Below are 18,931 nucleotides of genomic sequence, written 5' to 3' on the forward strand. Positions count from 1 at the left end.
GCGAAATTTGAGAGTAGCCTACTCTTCTAGTTCTGTCCGCTGCGCGCGGCGTCCTTGTGGCACTGCCAGTCCGCCCCAGAAGAATTTCAAACAATTCTCAGTGTAAACTCTATGGCCGTTTTTTTCTGACAGTTTAAGACGTTTCAAACTGTGAAGTTTAAAATGTTTCAAACTTCGAAAATGTCACAATACACATTATGATATAAAGAGAAAATACAAATTTCAGAGAACACTTGAATCGGGATGCTCAGCCCATCTCGTAACCCATTTCAGGGTAGAGAAAAGTAAAATCGCTAAAGCAGAGAATTGTTCTCTGATTTGTCTTGGATATCCATCGTCGTGGCAGAAGGCAAAAATATTGTCTCTAAATTGCATTCCCTTGTGATTTATTGGTAAGATAGGGCAAAAGTGAAACCCAATTAAAGATGATCTCTTACACCATATAGGTCAATCAATTAAGTGACATAAAAACAAAAATCAAAAAGAGCTAAAATAGGTCCAAAAAGACATGCGGATATCCTAAAAATCCATTACGAATGCAGTGCTGATGTCCAATACACATAAAATAATAAAAAGAGCTCCCCTAGATATGTAATAATTTCTGATGGAGACTTAGCATGCTGAATCGTCTGTTGCAGGCATCGAGGAAAATAATTCAGTCGGGGAGTGTGGCATCAAAGAATTTCTTTCCTTCGAATGCGAAAATCAACCTGTAACTTAAGTCAGCAACTCCAAACTATCAGGCAAGGGTGTATGGGTAGGAGAGAGAGAGAGAGAGAGAGAGAGAGAGAGAGAGATGAGTGGATCTGAGACATGCGGGTGGGGTGCCACCACCAAAGTGATGGGTGTCATTATGTAGGTATCGCCCTCTCATCAGAGCATGCAGGCACACACACACCCCGCCGATCTATCTGTGAAATATTTGGAGTCACTTTCTTCTCTCCACAAAAATGTTTGTTTTCTTCACAGGTAACTGCAGTTTGTATCCTGTTGGGACATATCAGAATAACTGTAGCAAAGCTGAATCTGTCAGTGATCTGTCAACATTGTCAACAACTGCCACAAAGCTTTGGTTGAGATAACTAAAAGCTGTAATTTTTTGGCTACAGCCCAACCAATCCCCCAACCATTTCCCCTCCAACCTAGTATGTCTTTGTGTATTTTTTTTTTCACATGATAGAAATGTCCCTGATAGTCTACCCACAGTTTATTTGTCCCTCTCTCATGCTCTTTCTTTCACACTCCTTTCCCACTCTTTCTTCTCTTTTTCCCGTCTCATTGTTAATTACAGTTCAGGAGTTCTGAGACTATGAATCTGTCAGGGAAGGCTTTTATTGCTGCTTTCTTGCCATCATATTATTGCCGTTATTATAGTCTGTGCAGCAATGCGGTAATTGCAGTAAGTGGAAGGGAAAGGTAGAACAGAAGGAGAAGCAAGGCACAGGCAGCCAAAGCCTCGTGGTCTGGCCCGCTTCTCTTTCTCCCTCTCCCTTTTTTCCCTGGCAAACGTTTCTAAAAATGATAAAGCTACTATGCCTTTGCCCCTGGGAACAAACAGGCTCTTGTTTTGGCACGCCTGTTAATATTGCTTCTCAGACAGTGAACCCCCCCCCACCACACACACACACATGCGTTCCTTTCCCTCAATCCATCCCTTTTAAGTTCTCTTTCTCCTTCCCACCCTGGCTCCCTAGCTGCTCAAAAGCAAAACTTGTCTACGTGGATTGGTGGTTTGGACATCCATTTCCTGACCTGTGGTGTTCAGATCAAAGCAACCCTGGTGGTTGGTTTTAGAATTACAATATGTGGCTAAAAAATATATACATCCTCAATAACAACTTTTTCCCGTGTCCTTCTGCTGGCTTTTTCCTCAAAGTCAAATACAGTCACGTCACTGCCACGTCATCCCACTCTGACTCAGGAGTTTTTCAACCCTACAATAGGAGCTGAAGGGGTATAGTTAAGACATAGATCACATTCAAGATAGTTCTGTTTCAACCCATGTTTAGAAATCAAGTTTGCAAAAATTGTACTTTGCCGTAATATTTGGAGATGTGTTTAGGTCTAATACACCTCAATATCTTGATGCTAATATATAAAGAGAAAGGGAAAAAGGTAGACTGGTTTACCAAAGGAACCAAGGATTTGTACTTTTATTGCAAAAACATGCACCCAAACGTTTAGAAAAATAAATAAAACGGAATCACCTCTCTTGTACAGGACAACAAGGGACTATTCTGAACCATAGTCCTGTTGAAAGCCTCTGAACTACTCCACTGTTCAAAACACCGCCCATGGTGGTACGTTGTCTCCCAAATCTCCAGAAAGTCCAGCTTTGATTCATTCTCAATGCCAACCGGTCCTAATACACATGAAGGGTTAGGCTTAAGTTGAGAGGGCAGGGATGGGGGTCACCATACTTTACAAGAAGATTTATTCCTCATATCTATACTGGGGTGTTCAGGGTGGAAGGTTGGGGCACTCCTCCCCCTTAGCGCTCTATGATTCATCCTCATTCAGAAGCATGTTGGGGACACCTCTGGTGATTGGAAACTCTCGACCAGACTCGGGACACTGCAGACAGCCCTCGATCACCTCCACCTGGAAACACAAAACAGACAGGTCATGCCCACTGTGGTTGTGTGCTAGTGCATTAGTGAATTACCCTGGTAAAAAAAAGACCAGTCTAATAGTTCTGCTTTTACTTCCTTTGACAACGAAATGCCAGGGAGACTGGCTCTCTGTTGTGGCCAACAGATGTATACACAGTGGGGTACTTTTAATAGCACTACTGAATGATCTAGTTTCAACCTTAAAATAGGTATTTCAATTCACAGGACATGAGATAAATGCATAGCCATGAGGCAAGAATGTGGTACTTGCTACTTAAGTGTACCTCCAAAAGAACCCTGTGAACTTTTTTCAAGAACTCTTCATTCTTCTCAAAGTCAGTTATCAGCTCATTGGGTAGATCCTGTAGGTGGCCAAGCTGCAGAGGCACAGATATTCGTTTCAGTTTAGATTAGAAATTAGTTCCAAATGACACTCCAAAAGTTGTCAGAAAGAAATCTGAATTCGTAGACAGAAAATGGGCATAAAACTGTTCAAACAGGTAGTGCTCACCCCCTCAGCTGCCTGAATGAAAGCGCCCCACTCCAGTTTCGGGATCATACGGCTCACAAAATTAGGGTTGAACTCCACCTCGCTCACTTTAACCTCCGTCGCCTACATGTTGATAAAACGAACACACATAATAACACACCGGATTGTAATGATATCATATATAAATGTAATAAATACAGCATTTAACACTAGAGAGAAATATATTAACATATGATGTACTGCTTTACACCGGATATATTGTTTACCTTGATGAGAAGGGGGTATCCTTTGGTTACCCCTTTCACGTGCGATGTCAACATATTGTGCGTCAGTAGTTTCATCTCTAAAGTGGCAAATTATATTTTATGTAGTAACAAAACCAGGATCTTTTGTTTCAGACTTCAGATGAAAATGTTCTTTCCAATATTTGAGACTCTGTCAGATGTCTTTTTCAAGGCGACCGATACAAAACCATGCGGACCGGAAGTTGTGATGGTACACAAGTTCATAGTTTCCCCGCACTACCTCAAACAACGTTCCGGCTCGGCATGAAAGAAATTCAGGAACTCCAGCGACAGGTTGAGATGCTTGCATTGTGATTGTTGACAGAAGATATTTAATAAGTTAATTCATAAATAGGGAAAAAGATTAAGTAATAAGGAAAAAGAAATGATCAGGTTTATATAATGAAGTTTTATTTTTTGTATTAATTTTTGTGTACTCATTGTCTTAGTATTATACAGATCATTCGTACAGCTTATGATATAGTAAATAGTAATTACACACAGAGGCGTGACAAACTTCTGTCACTTTCAAAATACCATTGACCCACAAACATGCATAACACAAACTCACGCTCACTCTCTCGCACACAAACATACCTAAACACACATCCCTTAAACTCAATGAACAAAAGATAAAAATGTAAAACTTTTTTTAACAAAACATCTTCCTTCTTTTTTTTTTTTTACCTCCAAATCCTCACACCTTGACAGTAAGTTACTGAAAAATTAATATGATAATTAATACTATAATGTGTTTAACATAATTAGAAAATAACAAATAAAAAAAGAACAGGAAGGCAACTAAGACCAGCCAAGCGAGTTCTGTTGACAGGAGCCTGACTAGTACAGGTATGGAAGTTCTCTTATTCCATTAACTCCAAAAATAAAGCAAAAAAATTGGGGGTCCAAGCACAGCTGAGCTGTAATGCCAAGAAGAGACACATGACGTGGAGAGAGAAGGAAGACTCCCATTTCTCTTCCTTCTAGACTACATTCGTTTTCCCCATTTGACTGATGGAAACAGACATCAACACTCTCCAGAGACAACTGTACATGTAGAACCACATGGTCAATGCCACTGGTCGATTGTATCAGCCAGAAATAAAGAAAGAATATGCGTACAAACATGTTTAAAGACAGAAGGCAAAACAACTAAGCTAATGGACTGACAGGAAAAGAGGGCACCCATCAAGCTTTATGGCACAAATAACATCCAGGAGAAAGGGGGGGTCTGGAAGATGTTTTGTGACTCCAAGTCAAAGAAACATGACAGCCCAACCTCTGTAATGGTTAGGGTTAGAGGTCAACCTCTGTAATGGTTAGGGTTATAGGTCAACCTCTGTAAGGAACCCAGCAAAGGCCACATCATTCTAGCTCTGCATCACCAGTCAGTCCCCGCTAGATCAGCTTTGCATCTTTTCCCCTTAAGTGTCCACTTACCTACTGTCTTTCATAGGATTTCTGGCTAAAGAATTGGTGTAAGAGCCCATGCTTACACCAAACCTATGATTAGATATATATACGTGTAGGGTTAGGAGAGGGTCTGGAAAGGGTCACAGTTTGACCCTTTGAACTGCACTGTGGTTGACAAACTCCTTTTGACATTCCACAATTGAAGATGTGCATGTTCAACATCTATCATCCAAAAACAGCCCTGTTGCCTGACAGTGTGCCCTTGTTCAGCAATGACTAAACAAACCATGCAGTCAACAAAGAATGACAGTGATATGTTTGCATACTAAGAAGGTAGAGATCTGGGGGGCAGGTGCAGACTGATTGCACTGGGTAAAGATTGAAAGAGAAGACTATCTCCAGGTATCTGAAGCTAGGTTCAAATACTCCATTGCTCTGCAGTAGTTACATTTTGTAGTTTCTTTTTTTTTGCATTAAAACACACCCGTGCTCTCTCGCTCTTTCACGCTCACAATCATCCATTCGTTCATCCCATCGACTTTCACTCCCTTTTATCGCTTCACTCCTAAAATACATGTCCGCCCCGAGGATCACTCCTGGCCATCTTCAGTGCGCCATTTTAAGAAGTCCTCCTTCCGCGCGTCTGGCTTGATTTGGTTCCGCATGCCCCCCAGCAGGTTGGACGTGGCCTCAGAGGCCACTATTAAGGGACGGACCACAGTGGGCGGGATCTGCCGCAGGACTCCGCCCACAGCTCCAGGCAGACCCTTCTGCTCGTGCCCACGGGATGCCACGTCGCACAGTGTCTGAGCCGTGTCAATCACCCCCTGGGAGAGAAAAAGAGAAAGTTTTGTGTGTGTGTGCATAACTAAAGGAAAGAGTACAGGTTAGTGCTAGGGCTTATTCTTTTAGTGTAAGGCATAACAATTCTTAAAACCTTACTTCACAAGGAACTCAGTCGATGAACTGACAGACTGGTTATAACCACCCGACACATACCTCTCTGACGGTGTCATAGGCCTTGGCCACGCCCTCTCGGAGGTCGGCGGGCTGGGGGGCTCGTCGTGGGCGGGAGGAGGGGGGCCGGCCCTCGGTGATGGCGTAGCGGTTGAGCGGTGGTGTGGGGGACAGGATGTCGTAGACTGTCTCCGCTGTAGCCTAGGTCGATAAGGTGTGAAGTAGTGTGTGTGTGTGTTTGTGGTGGGGGCACAGAGAGTCAGAGTGGGTCAGTGAGGAACAGCGCCACCGGGTGGCCAAAATCTCGGTAGAACACTGAGAGATCGCGATATCCAGTCTGTCAACACCAAAGACACAATAGTCAATGTTCCCAGAGAGCCTAAATGAACACATGACATATAGTTCTGTGGTCTCTTACTTTTAGGATTTATGTCTCGTATGTGTCAAAGTTTCAGAGAAGTACACACAGTGTCTTCTCCAGGGGAGTTACCTGGATGGCCTGCACCAGCCTGTTGCTAAGCTCCAGGGCAGCGGAGGCAGTGGACGTGCCAAAGGATGCTGCCCCCCGCTGGAGACCCCGGATAATGCGCCCATCTCTCCGGTACTGTTCTATGGGCATCCAGAACAGGTCCCTAACCCCATGAACTGGAGGGAGGGATGGAGGGAATCGGAGAGAAAGAGGTATACGGGATTGGGGCAGAAAGACAAAAGAGGGAAGGGATAGGGGGAGGGGTTTAAGCTTTATAAAGTGGAAACTGAGCCACACAAGCATCATGGCAGACTTTACTTACACAGCTGAACTACAGAGTGCATGGGGCCTACACCTCCCAGAATGCCTGGCAGCTGATTCTTCCTAATGTCAGTGAGCCACTCGGTGACTGCGTACTGGATCACCTTGTCCACTCCCAGGAGCCTAAGGAAACCAGAGTTATGAGACAGAGTGTGAACTCCAGAACTGCAGAACACTGTGTTGGTATCAGTGTATTAAGCAGAGAGAGAAAGAGAGGAAAATAGAGAGGAAGAGAGACAAGGAGATGAAGAGAGAGGAAGAGAGCATAAGAAAGGAGAGTGAAAGGATCAAGTCAGACCCGTGTCTGCAACAGAGCCTCTTCAGCTTCAGTTCGGAGCAGTTCAACTGGGCCAGACCAATCAGGATCCCTGCAAACGTTCCCTAGGAAACCAAGTCACATGTCAGAGGTGATTCCTGCATCATAGAGACTGGGTCTGAGGGGAAGGTGCTGGTCTCACCTGCTCTATGACAACATGTTTGCCTTGATAGTCCAGCCAAATGGGCACTTCAGAGGTGAAACGGAATTCCCTGTTGAATAAAATGAAGAGAGAGAAAGAGGGAAGGAGAGAGAGAGAGAGATACAGAGAGATGCATTATTGGCCTCAAGTATCAGTTTATGTAACAACGTGTTTCTCATGGGGCTCTTTGACAGCTCACTCTTTCACGCTTACTCACCGGAAGTAGATTGGCTGGTCGGTGGAAGTGGAGGAGCCGGCCGAGGAGGAGCTCTGCTCGCTATAGGTCGTCTCCACGGAAGCTGTGAGGTCAGGCCCTAGAGTGCTGCCTGACTCCGCCTCCTCAGTTGACTTCTGGGAAGGGTCTGCCTTCACTGGAGATGGGAAAAGAGCACCATTAAAAAGGAGGGATCAAGCTGTGGGACCTGTGTAAATGTTGATCCTAGTCACAGGAAATCATCCGTTCTACAACGACACCGAATATTTCATCTACAAATGTAAGCGGTTTCAGTGAGTTTCCTAATCCTGCAGCGAGTACAGTGAGAGTGTAGTTCATACCCTCAGCTGCGAGGTCCACGGGCAGGTAGGGGTTAACTCCGGCAGCCAGACTACTGAAGAAGTCCTTCAGGAAGAACAGAGCGTCCTGGAGGAGAGAAAGAAGAAGGAGAAGAGAGGAAAGGAAGAAGAGGTTAAAGGGTCGACACCTGACGACCGCGACCGTATTGGTGAGATGGACGTATCAGTCACTGTGGTGTATGCTTCTCTAGAGGCAGACCGCATCTTGAATGTGTGCAGTAAGGGCCTACCTGGTCGATGTTGAGGCGGAGTGGAAGGAGACTGATCCGGAGACAACACTCAGGACCACCCAGGCCGGACTCAGGACACACCTGCAGAGCCTTCACCGTCAACTGGTACACACAAACAAGAGCGAGTGAAGAACGGCGAGCACTGTCCTGGGGGGAGCGTTCTCAGCACTGCTGGTTTGTACAGTCCCCCTTCTCCACTCTCAATCTTCCTCACCACACCCTCCCTCCCTCCATCTTACACTCCTCCATCCCCTGTCTCATTTTGACCCCTCCCTCCCTCTCTCCCTCTCCCCCACCCTCTCCCCTCACCATGTTGGAGTGGGCTCGTCGGGGCATGCTCTCGCTGGTGTACAGGTAGAGGAACTTGTTGATCTGGGAGGAGGCCAGGCGGTCTCGCACCTCCAGCTCCTGGACGATGAACACCTGCCGAGAGAGCGGCTGCTCCCCGCCGGGCCCCGCCCCCTCGCCGTCCTGGCCCGGGCCGGGCGGCAACGCCGCGTACGTCTCATGCTGGAAGCTCACCTGGAACCAATGGGATTGAGCCAATGAGAGGGGCATATGCTAACGGTGGCTTCTTGCATTGTGAAAAGAGACCAGCGCGTACGCAGACAAAAGCACACCAGTGTGTGTGTGTGTGTGTGTGTGTGTGTGCGTGCAGGTTCACGCCGCTGACCTTGCTCAGCTGGATCTCCATGAGCATGGTGTGCTGCCGTCCGCTCCCTCCAGCCCAGCGCCACGAGTTCTGAGGCCGCGAGGGGGCCACGGAACGGGAGGGGGAACCACGGATGCCAGCGGGAGCAGAGCGACCCCTGGTGAGAGAGACGCAGCAAGATAGAAAGGAAATTAAACAGTATGTTGGGGATTATATCTTTGGTCAACAGATTACAAAAGTGTACTGTTTTGTTACGTGTGTGTGTATGTCTGTGTGTGTATTTACACCTGCCAGCCAAGGCGTGGTTGAGTGAATGTGTGTTTAAATCACCTGCTTCCGTGGGGGGTGTGCACCGACAGGGGCTTGCCACCAAAGTCTTTGCCACCATACAGGTGCCAGACGACAGACACCTCCCGGAGGATCACCCTGCTCTGGGGCACAGGGAAGCGGCCGGGGGCGCGCAGCAGGTCGGAGCTGCCCCGTGGCCTGGAGAAGTGGCCCTCCTTCACCCTGATAGGGCCCTGGGCCAGCACCGTGACCAGGGGCTCCCCGTCTCTGGGCTGGGGAGAGAGAGAGAGAGGGAGGGGGGGGGGTAGAGGGTGAGCAGAGAGATTGAGAAACAGGGTCAGAGTAGAGAAGGATAAGAGGAGGATGAATGGAGGATAAGAAGGAAAAGTCATTGTTGAGAAGTGCCGCAAAGAAACGAGGAGACAGTGAGACCCGAACAGAAAGGGAGTGAAAGCGAGAGTACAGTGGAGAGAGAGAGAAAGCAGACTCACAGGTATGCCCATCCCAGGAGCCTCCAGGATGCAGAAGTCGTCGTTGTCGGTGGAACCCTCGGAGCCTTCCTCAGACACGGGGTCCGCCTCGACCTCTGTAGCCGTGGCCACCAGTCCGTCCAGCTCAGACTCCTCCCCCCCCTCCGGGACAGAGGGGGGGGGGAGCTTGCGTGCCTCCCCAGGGAACAGGTAGACAGAGACCGGCGAGCCCCTGGGAACCGTGGGAGACACTGAGAACAGACACATCCCGTCAGGAATGGAAACAACATTCCACGCATGTTCCCTTGTGAAATGAAACAAGTCAGAAAGGATATAGGGCTTGAATTGCTGTGTCATTCCCTTAGTGACTTAGGCCTGCCCTACCGGAGTCCATATCCTCTTCTCGGTGGCTCCTTTCTGTGTCAATCAAAGCGTCGGCCAGATCGTATTGGTTGATCTCGGCGGTCTCAGCTGGGGGGCAGGGTGGCAAGGAGGCGGGACTTTCTGACAGCTAGAACACACCCATGTCCACAATGACTTGGTCATCGCACAAAATAATTAACTGTATCCAAATAAAATAGCAGTTGATAGTAGCTCAGTAGTTTTGACTCATTCTCTTACCGGAAGTTTCTGTCCGGCGATCTCAGTGGGCGACGCGTGGCGAGGGGGCGGGTGCAGGTCGCCCTGGGAGACCAGGTACTGCAGCAGGTTGACGAGGGCAGCACATGAGTCGGCACAAGTGTGAAGATGAACCACGTTATTGGAGCAACGCAGCTCAAACAGGGGCTGGGTCTGGGGGAGAGAGAAAATCATTTCAAAATAATGATTTAAAATCAGTTTGTCTGAGAACATACACACACCTACATGTCCGGACATCTGCTGTGTACAACACAAACACAGTCAGGAAGTGTGTGAGACACTTACCAGTTTCCCTGTGTTACTGCCCTTCCATGTAGTGATGGCCAACTCTAGTAGATCAATATCCAGGACACACACATAGTCTGAAAGGCAGAGGGGAAAAGTGTCAACGTCATAACTCTCTCGCTCTCTCACTCACTCACTCACACACACACACGTCTGTTTGCTGTACCTCGTCGGAGGTCCACCGTGTCGCTGTCACACTTGTCAGAGAGGTAAAGGGCTGAGTCGTCCAGGATGAAGCGCAGGTGGAAGGTGGCTGTGTCCACGATGATGTTGCTGGACAGAGAGAAGGACTCAGCCGTGAACAAGGCCCGCACAGGAAGGTAGAGGGGCCTGGGGGGTGAGGGACAGACAGGATCAAAGTCTACACGTCATTTGATTTACTTTTAACACTCAGTAATATGTACTAAATCTCCTTTGCCTGTACAAATTCATGAGTATGAGTGTGTTACCTGTAATCCACGGCGCAGGTGGCCAGGTGAGTGTGTAGGACCGTGATAACAGCAGGAGGTGTGTACCCCAGGATGGGGTCATCGATGACGTCCAGGAAGTCAACCAGCTGCCGCGCATAAAACAACAATTAAATAAAGTACCACCTCAGCCGATAGAATCCCACACAGCAGACCAGGGATGAGCTCTCTAGGTGCATTCCTTCATACCTGTTCGTGCCAACTCTGATTGTTCTGGGTCATGTGATGTCGCATGGTAGCACCTTGGAGACGGAGGGCGACTAAGAACTCCTATGACACACACATTCAAAGACTTTATGAATGAGGCTAACTTACGAGTGAATAAACACCACCAACACAACAACCACAACCAACCGCAACCAGAAACAACAACAACAATTGTAGTCTTGAACAGGCGAACGTGGAGTGAAAGGCTCACCTTGACATTCCTCTGAGGGTCCAGGGTGACCTTGATGGCCGTGGACAGCATCTGGACCTCGGCCTCCCTGCCACTCACACTGCTCACCCCCACCTCGGTAGGGTAGATGGTAGGGTCCAGATGCACTGGGGGAGTGAAGCAGGGCATCTCCAACCGGCTCGGAACGGGGGAGTCTTTTACTACCGCTGCAAACAGGATGGAAATGGATGATGGGTTAGGATCTTGGCCGCACTACAAGACAGGGAGATGGAGGATAGTTTTGGAACTGTACTAGCAATGTTTAAAGCTAGTTGCCGGTGTGGGTAGAAATTGAGCGATGGAAAATTAGTGATAAGGAAGAAAAACTGCGGACTAAGCCCACCTCTGTGGTATAGCTCCACCCTGTTGCTTTCCAGGCACAGGAAGTTAAGGTGTGGGTTGTTCTGGTGCTGCGCAACACTGAAAATCTTCCCCCCTTCCAGGTCCAAGAGAATCTCCCCATGATCTCCCTCCTGAGTGAAGAAGAGAAAGTGAGAGAACATAAAACATCCATCCTTCCATCTGTACAGGTGTAGACCTCCACAGGAGGACTCATGTAGAAGCAATATCATGATGCCTAAACGCTGGCATTTGTCCAATTAATTAAAATCCTTAGAAGTGTCCTTTTTCTAGATGGGTTTTGTTAAGAAGTTGTGCCTGGCCATACTTAAATCTCTACCATTTTAAAAGGACAATGTGATTTGTGGGACGGTTGGCTCACTTTGCTGTCCGTCAGGGCTTGAAGGCGGCCCTTGCCAATGACCACCGTGAGGGAGAGCAGACTGAGGGAGTGGTTGGAGCGGGACTCGGACTGGAGCTTCCTGGCCGCCTCCTTGGCCGAGTGAAACTGAGGCTCGTCCTCCTCCGAGTCAGAGTCTGAGAGAGAGTGTGGGAGTCATGGTTATGCACTCAGACTAGTGTGTGAGTGTGTGTGAGAGAGAGATGAGGTTCCGGTCTCACCCAGCCTGAAGGCCGACTTGCAGAGCTGGAACTCGTCGTCGTGATGGCGGCGGGTGGGGTGGGGACTGTGGGTGCTGGGGGCGGCCGTGGGTGGAGGAGGCTCCCACATCAACAGGTCGTTGTTGATCCTGCGGAGACAAGGAGATGGTGGAGGGAGAGAGCATTGGTGCCAGTAACCCAAGGGCTGTAGGTTCGATTCCCTCAGAAGAGACAAACACAATGAACTAAAAAGGCTGTAAGGAAAGCAACCGCACACATGCTGTACACAGACACACGTGGGCACACCTGTTGTAGAGGCTCTGGAAGGCCTGCTTGCTGGGCAGCAGGATGCAGGCCAGGGGTAGAGAGATGTCCACCACACACTGACACTGAGCCACACACTGGGCCTGGAACTGCTGCATCTCCTCTGGGTCTGCAGGGATTACCATCTGGATGGGGAGTCAAAGGGAGAAAAGCAGCGGGAGAATCAGTTTCAGGAAGTCGAGTCGGTTTCGAAAAACATAATGATGTGCAACAAAAGGTTCAAGAGAGAGTGAGAGGGATAAGAGAGAGGGAGAAGAGAGAGAGAGGGAGAAGAGATAGGGAGAAGAGAGAGAGAGGGAGAAGAGAGAGGGAAAAGAGAGAGGGAGAAGAGAGAAGGAGAAGAGAGAGACAGGTTGTTACCTCCTCCGTCTCAAACATGGTGCGGTTGGAAGAGAAGGGGGAGCTCGTCTTCTCCCGGAGCTCACACGGGTTCTCAAACGACATGGCGCCCAAGTCCCTCATCAGACCCAGCCCCATACCCCCCAGACTTGACCCCAAACCCTCACCCCCGTTCACTCGCACCGTCAACCTGGGCCCAGAGAGGTGATCGAGAGGAAGAGAGGAGAAGGAGGAGGGGCGAGGGAGGGCGGTGAAAGTAGAGAAAGAAAACAGGCACAGACAAAGGAAAGAGAAAGGAAAACTAAATGTGAGAGGGGCAGTCACACGCCTCGCCAAAGTCTTGAGTTGTTGTGAGTGATCCTAGCAGTCCTGGTGGTGATTATTGAGTCACTTACCTTGGCATGGAGTCCTTGCTCTTCTGCACTTTGATGCAGGGGAAGGAGCCGCCCTCCCAGCCTTCATACAGCCCTGGTGAGGGTGTGGGGACAACAATGACAATGATCTGAGACTGTCTCTGTCTGGGTGTGTGTGTGTGTGTGCGTGCATGTGTGTTCCGATTCCTCACTACACAGACAACTAAAAGGGAACTTAAGCAGCAATGTGTGTGTGTGTGTTTCTCTTACCGTGTAAATCGCTGAAGGAGGCCTCCAGCAGCTGTGTGAGGGGGGTGGAGGGGGCTGCTCCGGGGGGGTGGTGGTGGAGGGAGGAGGAGGGGGGCTCCGCCTGGAGGTCGGGCCCCTCGCGGTGCTTCAGCTCCAGGTTGCACAGCTCCAGCACCAGCGTCTCCCGCCGCACGGCCCTCTGGGAGGGCGGGCGGCGTAGCGACGGCGGGCGCAGGTCGGGGACGGGGAAGCGGAGCCGGAGGACGGCGTGGGGCGAGAGGACGGAGAGAGAGGAGCGCAGCTCGCTGCTCTGGGTCTGAGGGAGGACAGAGGAGGCTGGGCGCGTGTATGTGTGTGTGTGTTTACTCTACCTGTGTGTGTACTTGTATGTGTGTGTGTGTGTGTGTGTACTCTACCTGTGTGTGTACAGGCCCTCCTGTCTCAGTGGGACAGAAGCTGAAAGCTCGGCTCAGGTGTCCCAGACGGCTCAGGATGTCTAGGTCCAACTCGGCGCTCAGCTCCCCCAGGTCCACCTTCAACACACTGTCTCTGCGCACCACGCGCTGCTTCCCCTGCAACACACAGTTAATAGCGGCCTGCAACTTACCAAACATGGCCATAGCCCGGTTTAAAGGAGTCAATAACAGGCATATGCCTCTTTCAGTGCGTGTTTACCTTGCGCAGGTGTTTCTCTGTGAGGCCATAGTGCAGCTGGGCGCAGGGTCGGGCTGTGGCTCCGACTGTAAACAGACCTGCCCTCTGGAACTGTAGCAACTACACAGAGAGAAAGAACAGATGAAGAATGAGAGGGAGGGGGGAGGGAGAGAGAGGGGGAGCAATTGAGACAGACAGAGCGAGGAGATAGAAGGAAGAGAGGGGGGAAAAGACAGACAGAGAGGAGACTGAAGGACAAAAGGAAAGCACTGAAGAAAGAGGTGGCCTTATTTCCGTTCATCAGATCCACATGCTGCCCCCTGCCCGCCCTACCTCTGTGTAGGTGGGCGCGTCCAGCTCCCACAGACACTCCAGAACCTCCAAGCGGCTGAAGGAGAGGTCGGAGGTCACGGCCCGGGCATGGCGCCCGCCACTACGCATCTCGCACGCCACCTGCACTGCTGCCCCTGTCAGTCTGCGAGGGGAGAGAGGTTGTGGAGGAGTCGTGGTGAGCCTACTGAGGTAGGACTGCGGTGGAAGTGTGTGTACCTGAGGTGGAAGGAGTAGGAGGGTGAGTGTGTGTGTGTGTCTCCAGGTACCTGAGGTGGGAGTGAGGGCAGGCTTTAGTGAAGTTGGCTCTCAGATGGTGGAAGTCTCTCTCGCTGAACATGCTGTCCTTAAAGAAACCCAGCTCCCGGAAGAACACCTGAGACACATCGGCCAATGAAGGCGCTCCATCGGGGTCGGAGGGCGGGTCCTGTTCCAGCAGGGTCAGTGTCAGCCCGCCCAGTGTGAGGCGGAGCAAAGCGTCAGGCTTCAGGGGCTCTGATTGGGTACTGTGGGAGCGCACTAGAGGAGGAGGAGTTTGCAGGATAAAGATCCGAAAAAACAGACCGGCTGTCACCTGTGTGCATGCGTCATCTCTGTATGACTTGACATTTCCTGTTTATGTCTAGTATACAAATCTGTGTGTGTGTTCCATGACTGTACCTCTAGTTCTGCTGCTACACTGGGGAAGACTGGACAGGGATCCTGGTCCAGGATAGCGCCTGGGACAGTTAACAAGGCCCTGGGGACCACAATTACAATGGATGTCAGTCAGAGGGAACAGATTCACGACTACGAGACAGCAAATACACCAGATGACTCAGACATGCATCGCCAGTCTCCCATAAATCACTCTCTCTCTTTTTCCCTTTGCTTTTTTTTTTTTTATCTCTCTCTATCATACACACACCTGTCCAGACAGTGGTAGTCCCTGTGAGAGGCTTGACTGGCTGTGTGTGGACGACTCCATGTCACTGTCGGAGAGCTCGCTGCCTGAACGCGCTGACATCACACTGCTGGTCATCCCTGGACCCATGGAGAAGAACATCTCTGCGAGATGAGAACATACACGCAGTCACACACTGGAAATGCAGAACGACACGCTTAGGAACCCTCCCAGTCCCAGAAAGGAATTGTGCAGTGGTGTTAAACACACGCATAGACCAGCAAGTCAACACGCTGAAACGCAGCCGCAATCTATAGTATTTCATAAAACACACTCGCAATAAAACATCGACACATTAACCTCTAGACACATTTCCCCCGTACCTGGACCTCCGTTCTCCATGCCGGTGAGGAAGGGGTCCAGGTCTGGTTCTGAGTCCCAGTCCGGGTCTCTGTCCTTGGGGCTGGAGCCCAGCTGCTTGCTCAGGTCATCCTCTATCAGACGCAGGTCGTCTGAGTCCAGGGGCCGGCTGTGGACACCACTCTTATCCTCTGGTTCTGGAGCACGAGGAGGAGGTGGGGAGGGTCAGACATGTGTTTGGTGTATATGCTGTCCACTAGGATGTGTTTGAATGAGGAGGCCTTGAGTGTGTGTTGGTGAGTGGGGGTTGGCAGTGTGTAAATGTGTGCAAGGGTGAATCTGTGTGTGTGTAGGTGGGTTGGGGGTTCTGTGTGTGTGTATGGGTTGTGTGTGTGCGGCGTCGCAGCGTACCTGTGTCGATGCAGAGGGCAGACAGCAGGTCCTTCAGGTGTGTGATCTGGTCAGGTGAGAGCAGCAGGTGGAGACAGCCCACCTTCCCATCCAGCTCCAACTGAAGGAGTGAGTGTGCAGGAGAGAGAGGGGGGGCGTGAGAAACGTGTGGCACACTCAGGATCAATGAGGATCAGCGTCTCTCACACCCGCACACACACACCTTAGGTCCAGGCAGCATGTCGTTCTGCTTGATCTTGACGGTGGTCTCCATGAAGCCGGAGCAGCTGCCTATGAGCAGGGGCTGCTGGGTGGCCTTGGGGGGCGAGGGGGAGGGCGAGGGCGAGGCAGCTGGGGGGATGTCCTCCTCCACACCATCTTCATCCTCCTCTTCCTCATCCTCCTCCTCCTCATCACTTTCCTCCACCTCGTCCTCCTCTTCTTCTTCTTCTCCCCCGCTGGCTGGGGCTGAGCATGGAGTATCCCTTGCCTGAGTGCCCTGAGGTGAACACCAATCACAACGGCTTAGATATGACAGGACCGTGGCTCGTTTCCTGTCTGGTCTCAACAGGAGGGTGTGAATGAAGGGGAAGCCTGACAGCCTGTAGCAGTCACGACTGGATGTGTTGGTTTTGTGCCAAGGTGTGCTTTTGGAGGTGTGTACATGTTAGCGTGTGGACGAAAGCTCTAAGCGCGCGTGGGATCTACCTGAGGCCCGCCTGTGCTCTCGTACAGGAGCTGAACGGCGCTGAGCTGCAGGATCTTGTGCAGGAAGGCCGGAGGCTGGTGGATGTCTACAGGCACCGTCTGGTTGCTGCCGGGGTCTCGCACGGCCTCGTCACAGTACTCCAGTCTGGGGCCGTGTGCACAGTTACATTCACATTCTATTCACAACCTAATCTAGGAGCTGTGTGATATGCAAGCTGTGACAAAGACACTGCGTGTCGATTTCCCTGACTGCTTGGCAGCTGTACGGCTGGTCAAGGAGTCCCAATCAAAGGCTGACAGGCTGATAGGAGAGATCCTAGATTAAGGACACAAGAGAAGGATGCGAGCCACTGTCTGTGTGTGTTGAAGGAGGGGGCAGCTGGGATGCCTGTGTATGGTTAGCGGCCTACCGTTTGATGTGCATCTCTAAGGCGATGCCCGTGTCCAGATCCAAGGGTTGGTGCTCGATGCGGACGATTGTGTCTACAAAGGTGACTTTGATCCGACGCAGGACTGCCCAAATAATGAACAACAGGCCACGTTACAATGCTTTTCATGAGCAAGAGACTCAAAAGATTACCGAATGCAGAAGTATAGATGAGGATATTGTTTTGCAGGATAGCGTTTTCAATGCTACACTGACAAAAAAACACAGAGCAAAGGCAACCTATTACGACACACCTGTCTCGATGGTTTGTGCAAACATCTCCAGCCCCTCCAGTGGGGCAGGCGGCTCTTCGGACGCCTCAGGGGGGTCCTTCAGGCACTCCTGGGCCAGCTGCATGCTGGACGTCATGCAGGAAGACCAGCCTTGGGAATCCCAACCCCCACCTAAACATGGTAAACAGTTTAGTCTAATGTGGTTCACACTAGTCCAATCCATGACTCATGCAGTCGTATTTGACTGCAAATTCATATAATTTAACACAATCATGTGAAACCCATTTGGGATGTTATTCCTTGGGAACGTCAGTTAATCCTTGCTGAGCTTAAGCTAATGAGAACTCTAATGCCAATGTAAATATTTTCAATATATGTATTGCCTACTACAAACACCAAAGAAGAAAACAAGAACTGAGTAACAAAGGAAGTGTCAGTATCTCTCTGACACGGCTGTTATTTCTAGTGAACTCACTGGTCCGGTACTTGGGTCGACATGTTATCTGAAGGCCAGAAATGACAAGGGTGCAGTGGTCAGTCACCAGCGCCGCCCAGGGAATCGTCACTGCTATACTGCTCACAAATCCATCTACAATCTCGAGCGGAGCCCCGATGGATTCCAAAAGCTCGTTGACCGCCTTGGGGGTGAAGCAAATTGGCAATATACACATAAGAAAAAAACAACTGGGTGTGACAGTTTCATGATTTGGTAGTTATTGTAAGTGGAGGTATCCTTGTTCAACAACTTCCTGAAATGTACTAATTAAGTGACCAGGGGGCATTGAGTTTGTTTAATATGCACGGCTGCAATGTCGTTTAATCATGTCACCCTTTTCCTGAAGTGACACCCCTTGAAGTGGTTTATTCAGAGACATTGTGTCATGTTTTTCTTCTAACTGCTGTTCCCCGAATTAGTGGTGGGCCGTCGGGCAAGTAGGACATGACGTGAAGGTTTGTTGTTATTCTCATATCCAAAATTGCGAAATAGTTAAGCGTGCACGAGGCAACAGAAACAGACTACTCCTTGACACGCCGTTTGCACGAACTTACCCACACATCGAGGTTAATTTCTTTTATTACACCACTGCCATTGTACAAGTCCAGACTCAGCTGTTCCAAACTCAGTCTTTCTTGCAAGAAGTGGCCGAGGTAGTGTTGTAAAAGGTACCGACAGGCCCGCTTCTTGATTGAGCCTGACCAGGGAAATAGCCAGCGAGACATAAGGCCAGATAGTTTTGGGTGAGGGAGCGAAGAGGTGATGTAGCAGAACGAGTGCAAAAACAGTCCACTGGCAACTGCATAACAAACAAAACAAAGTGTACTGTAAGGAACGACAAGCTACAAAGCTAGCTAAGGAAGGGGGTAAACCGAAACTGTTCCTCTACTAGACACAATAACTCGAAAATCCTTCGTGTCAGGACCGATGAGAGTCCAATGTCACTTCGGGAGACGTTACTCTTATGGTCTTTGGCTGTTTCAGTAAATCATTTTGCTACATTTGTCTCGAAACCGAGCGACGTTCCTTTCTCATAGCTCTCGTTTTAGGGTTGTTTATTGTTTTCATACGCGAACTGATGGTATGGAAGGGACGGCGCAACGTCATTGCGTCAGCACCCCCCGGAACTTGGATTTAAAAAGACGCCATGTTCAGAAGGTCAACTACGAATGCAGTATCATAATAAAACTACAATAATGCAA

The 18,931-nt window shown here is 49.7% G+C and overlaps 2 protein-coding genes across 2 annotated transcripts; both read right to left on the reverse strand.

The window, feature by feature from the left end:
- Window positions 1–2,124: 2,124 nt before the first annotated feature.
- trmt112 (tRNA methyltransferase activator subunit 11-2) lies at window positions 2,125–3,571 on the reverse strand. The gene is made up of 4 exons (XM_067247962.1): window positions 3,369–3,571; window positions 3,124–3,225; window positions 2,897–2,989; window positions 2,125–2,601 (listed from the first exon to the last, which is right to left on the reverse strand). The coding sequence occupies exons 1-4, from the start codon at window positions 3,441–3,443 to the stop codon at window positions 2,500–2,502; spliced, it is 372 nt and encodes a 123-aa protein (XP_067104063.1). The 5' UTR covers window positions 3,444–3,571; the 3' UTR covers window positions 2,125–2,499.
- Window positions 3,572–3,775: 204 nt separating this feature from the next.
- On the reverse strand, window positions 3,776–18,769 carry atg2a (autophagy related 2A). Its single transcript, XM_067247366.1, has 41 exons — window positions 18,284–18,769; window positions 17,709–17,871; window positions 17,255–17,404; window positions 16,984–17,086; window positions 16,574–16,718; window positions 16,089–16,364; window positions 15,887–15,986; window positions 15,499–15,672; window positions 15,140–15,279; window positions 14,893–14,971; window positions 14,502–14,751; window positions 14,236–14,377; window positions 13,924–14,022; window positions 13,665–13,820; window positions 13,270–13,564; window positions 13,042–13,114; window positions 12,668–12,836; window positions 12,290–12,432; window positions 12,005–12,132; window positions 11,766–11,920; window positions 11,388–11,517; window positions 11,027–11,211; window positions 10,798–10,878; window positions 10,591–10,697; window positions 10,308–10,471; window positions 10,142–10,218; window positions 9,839–10,009; window positions 9,602–9,728; window positions 9,239–9,468; window positions 8,790–9,019; window positions 8,481–8,616; window positions 8,117–8,329; window positions 7,808–7,909; window positions 7,560–7,644; window positions 7,222–7,375; window positions 7,005–7,074; window positions 6,845–6,927; window positions 6,548–6,669; window positions 6,247–6,401; window positions 5,799–5,957; window positions 3,776–5,626 (listed from the first exon to the last, which is right to left on the reverse strand). The coding sequence occupies exons 1-41, from the start codon at window positions 18,452–18,454 to the stop codon at window positions 5,390–5,392; spliced, it is 6,129 nt and encodes a 2,042-aa protein (XP_067103467.1). The 5' UTR covers window positions 18,455–18,769; the 3' UTR covers window positions 3,776–5,389.
- Window positions 18,770–18,931: the final 162 nt, after the last annotated feature.

The sequence above is a fragment of the Osmerus mordax genome, chromosome 12 (genome assembly GCF_038355195.1).
Source record: "Osmerus mordax isolate fOsmMor3 chromosome 12, fOsmMor3.pri, whole genome shotgun sequence".
NCBI classification, from domain to species: domain Eukaryota; kingdom Metazoa; phylum Chordata; class Actinopteri; order Osmeriformes; family Osmeridae; genus Osmerus; species Osmerus mordax.

Bases quoted from the DNA above. Each gene is read 5' to 3' on its own strand.
- atg2a (XM_067247366.1), bottom strand. From the start codon at position 18,454: ATGTCTCGCTGGCTATTTCCCTGGTCAGGCTCAATCAAGAAGCGGGCC. The intron at 14,752-14,892 runs GTACAGTCATGG...CTCCTCCTCTAG, and splicing joins GTGTAGCAGCAGAACTAGAG to TGCGCTCCCACAGTACCCAA. The intron at 10,698-10,797 runs GTATGAAGGAAT...TATGCGCGGCAG, and splicing joins ATCAGAGTTGGCACGAACAG to CTGGTTGACTTCCTGGACGT.
- trmt112 (XM_067247962.1), bottom strand. From the start codon at position 3,443: ATGAAACTACTGACGCACAATATGTTGACATCGCACGTGAAAGGGGTA. The intron at 2,990-3,123 runs GTGAGCACTACC...GTGCCTCTGCAG, and splicing joins TCATTCAGGCAGCTGAGGGG to CTTGGCCACCTACAGGATCT. The intron at 2,602-2,896 runs GTACACTTAAGT...TTGTGTTTCCAG, and splicing joins TTCACAGGGTTCTTTTGGAG to GTGGAGGTGATCGAGGGCTG.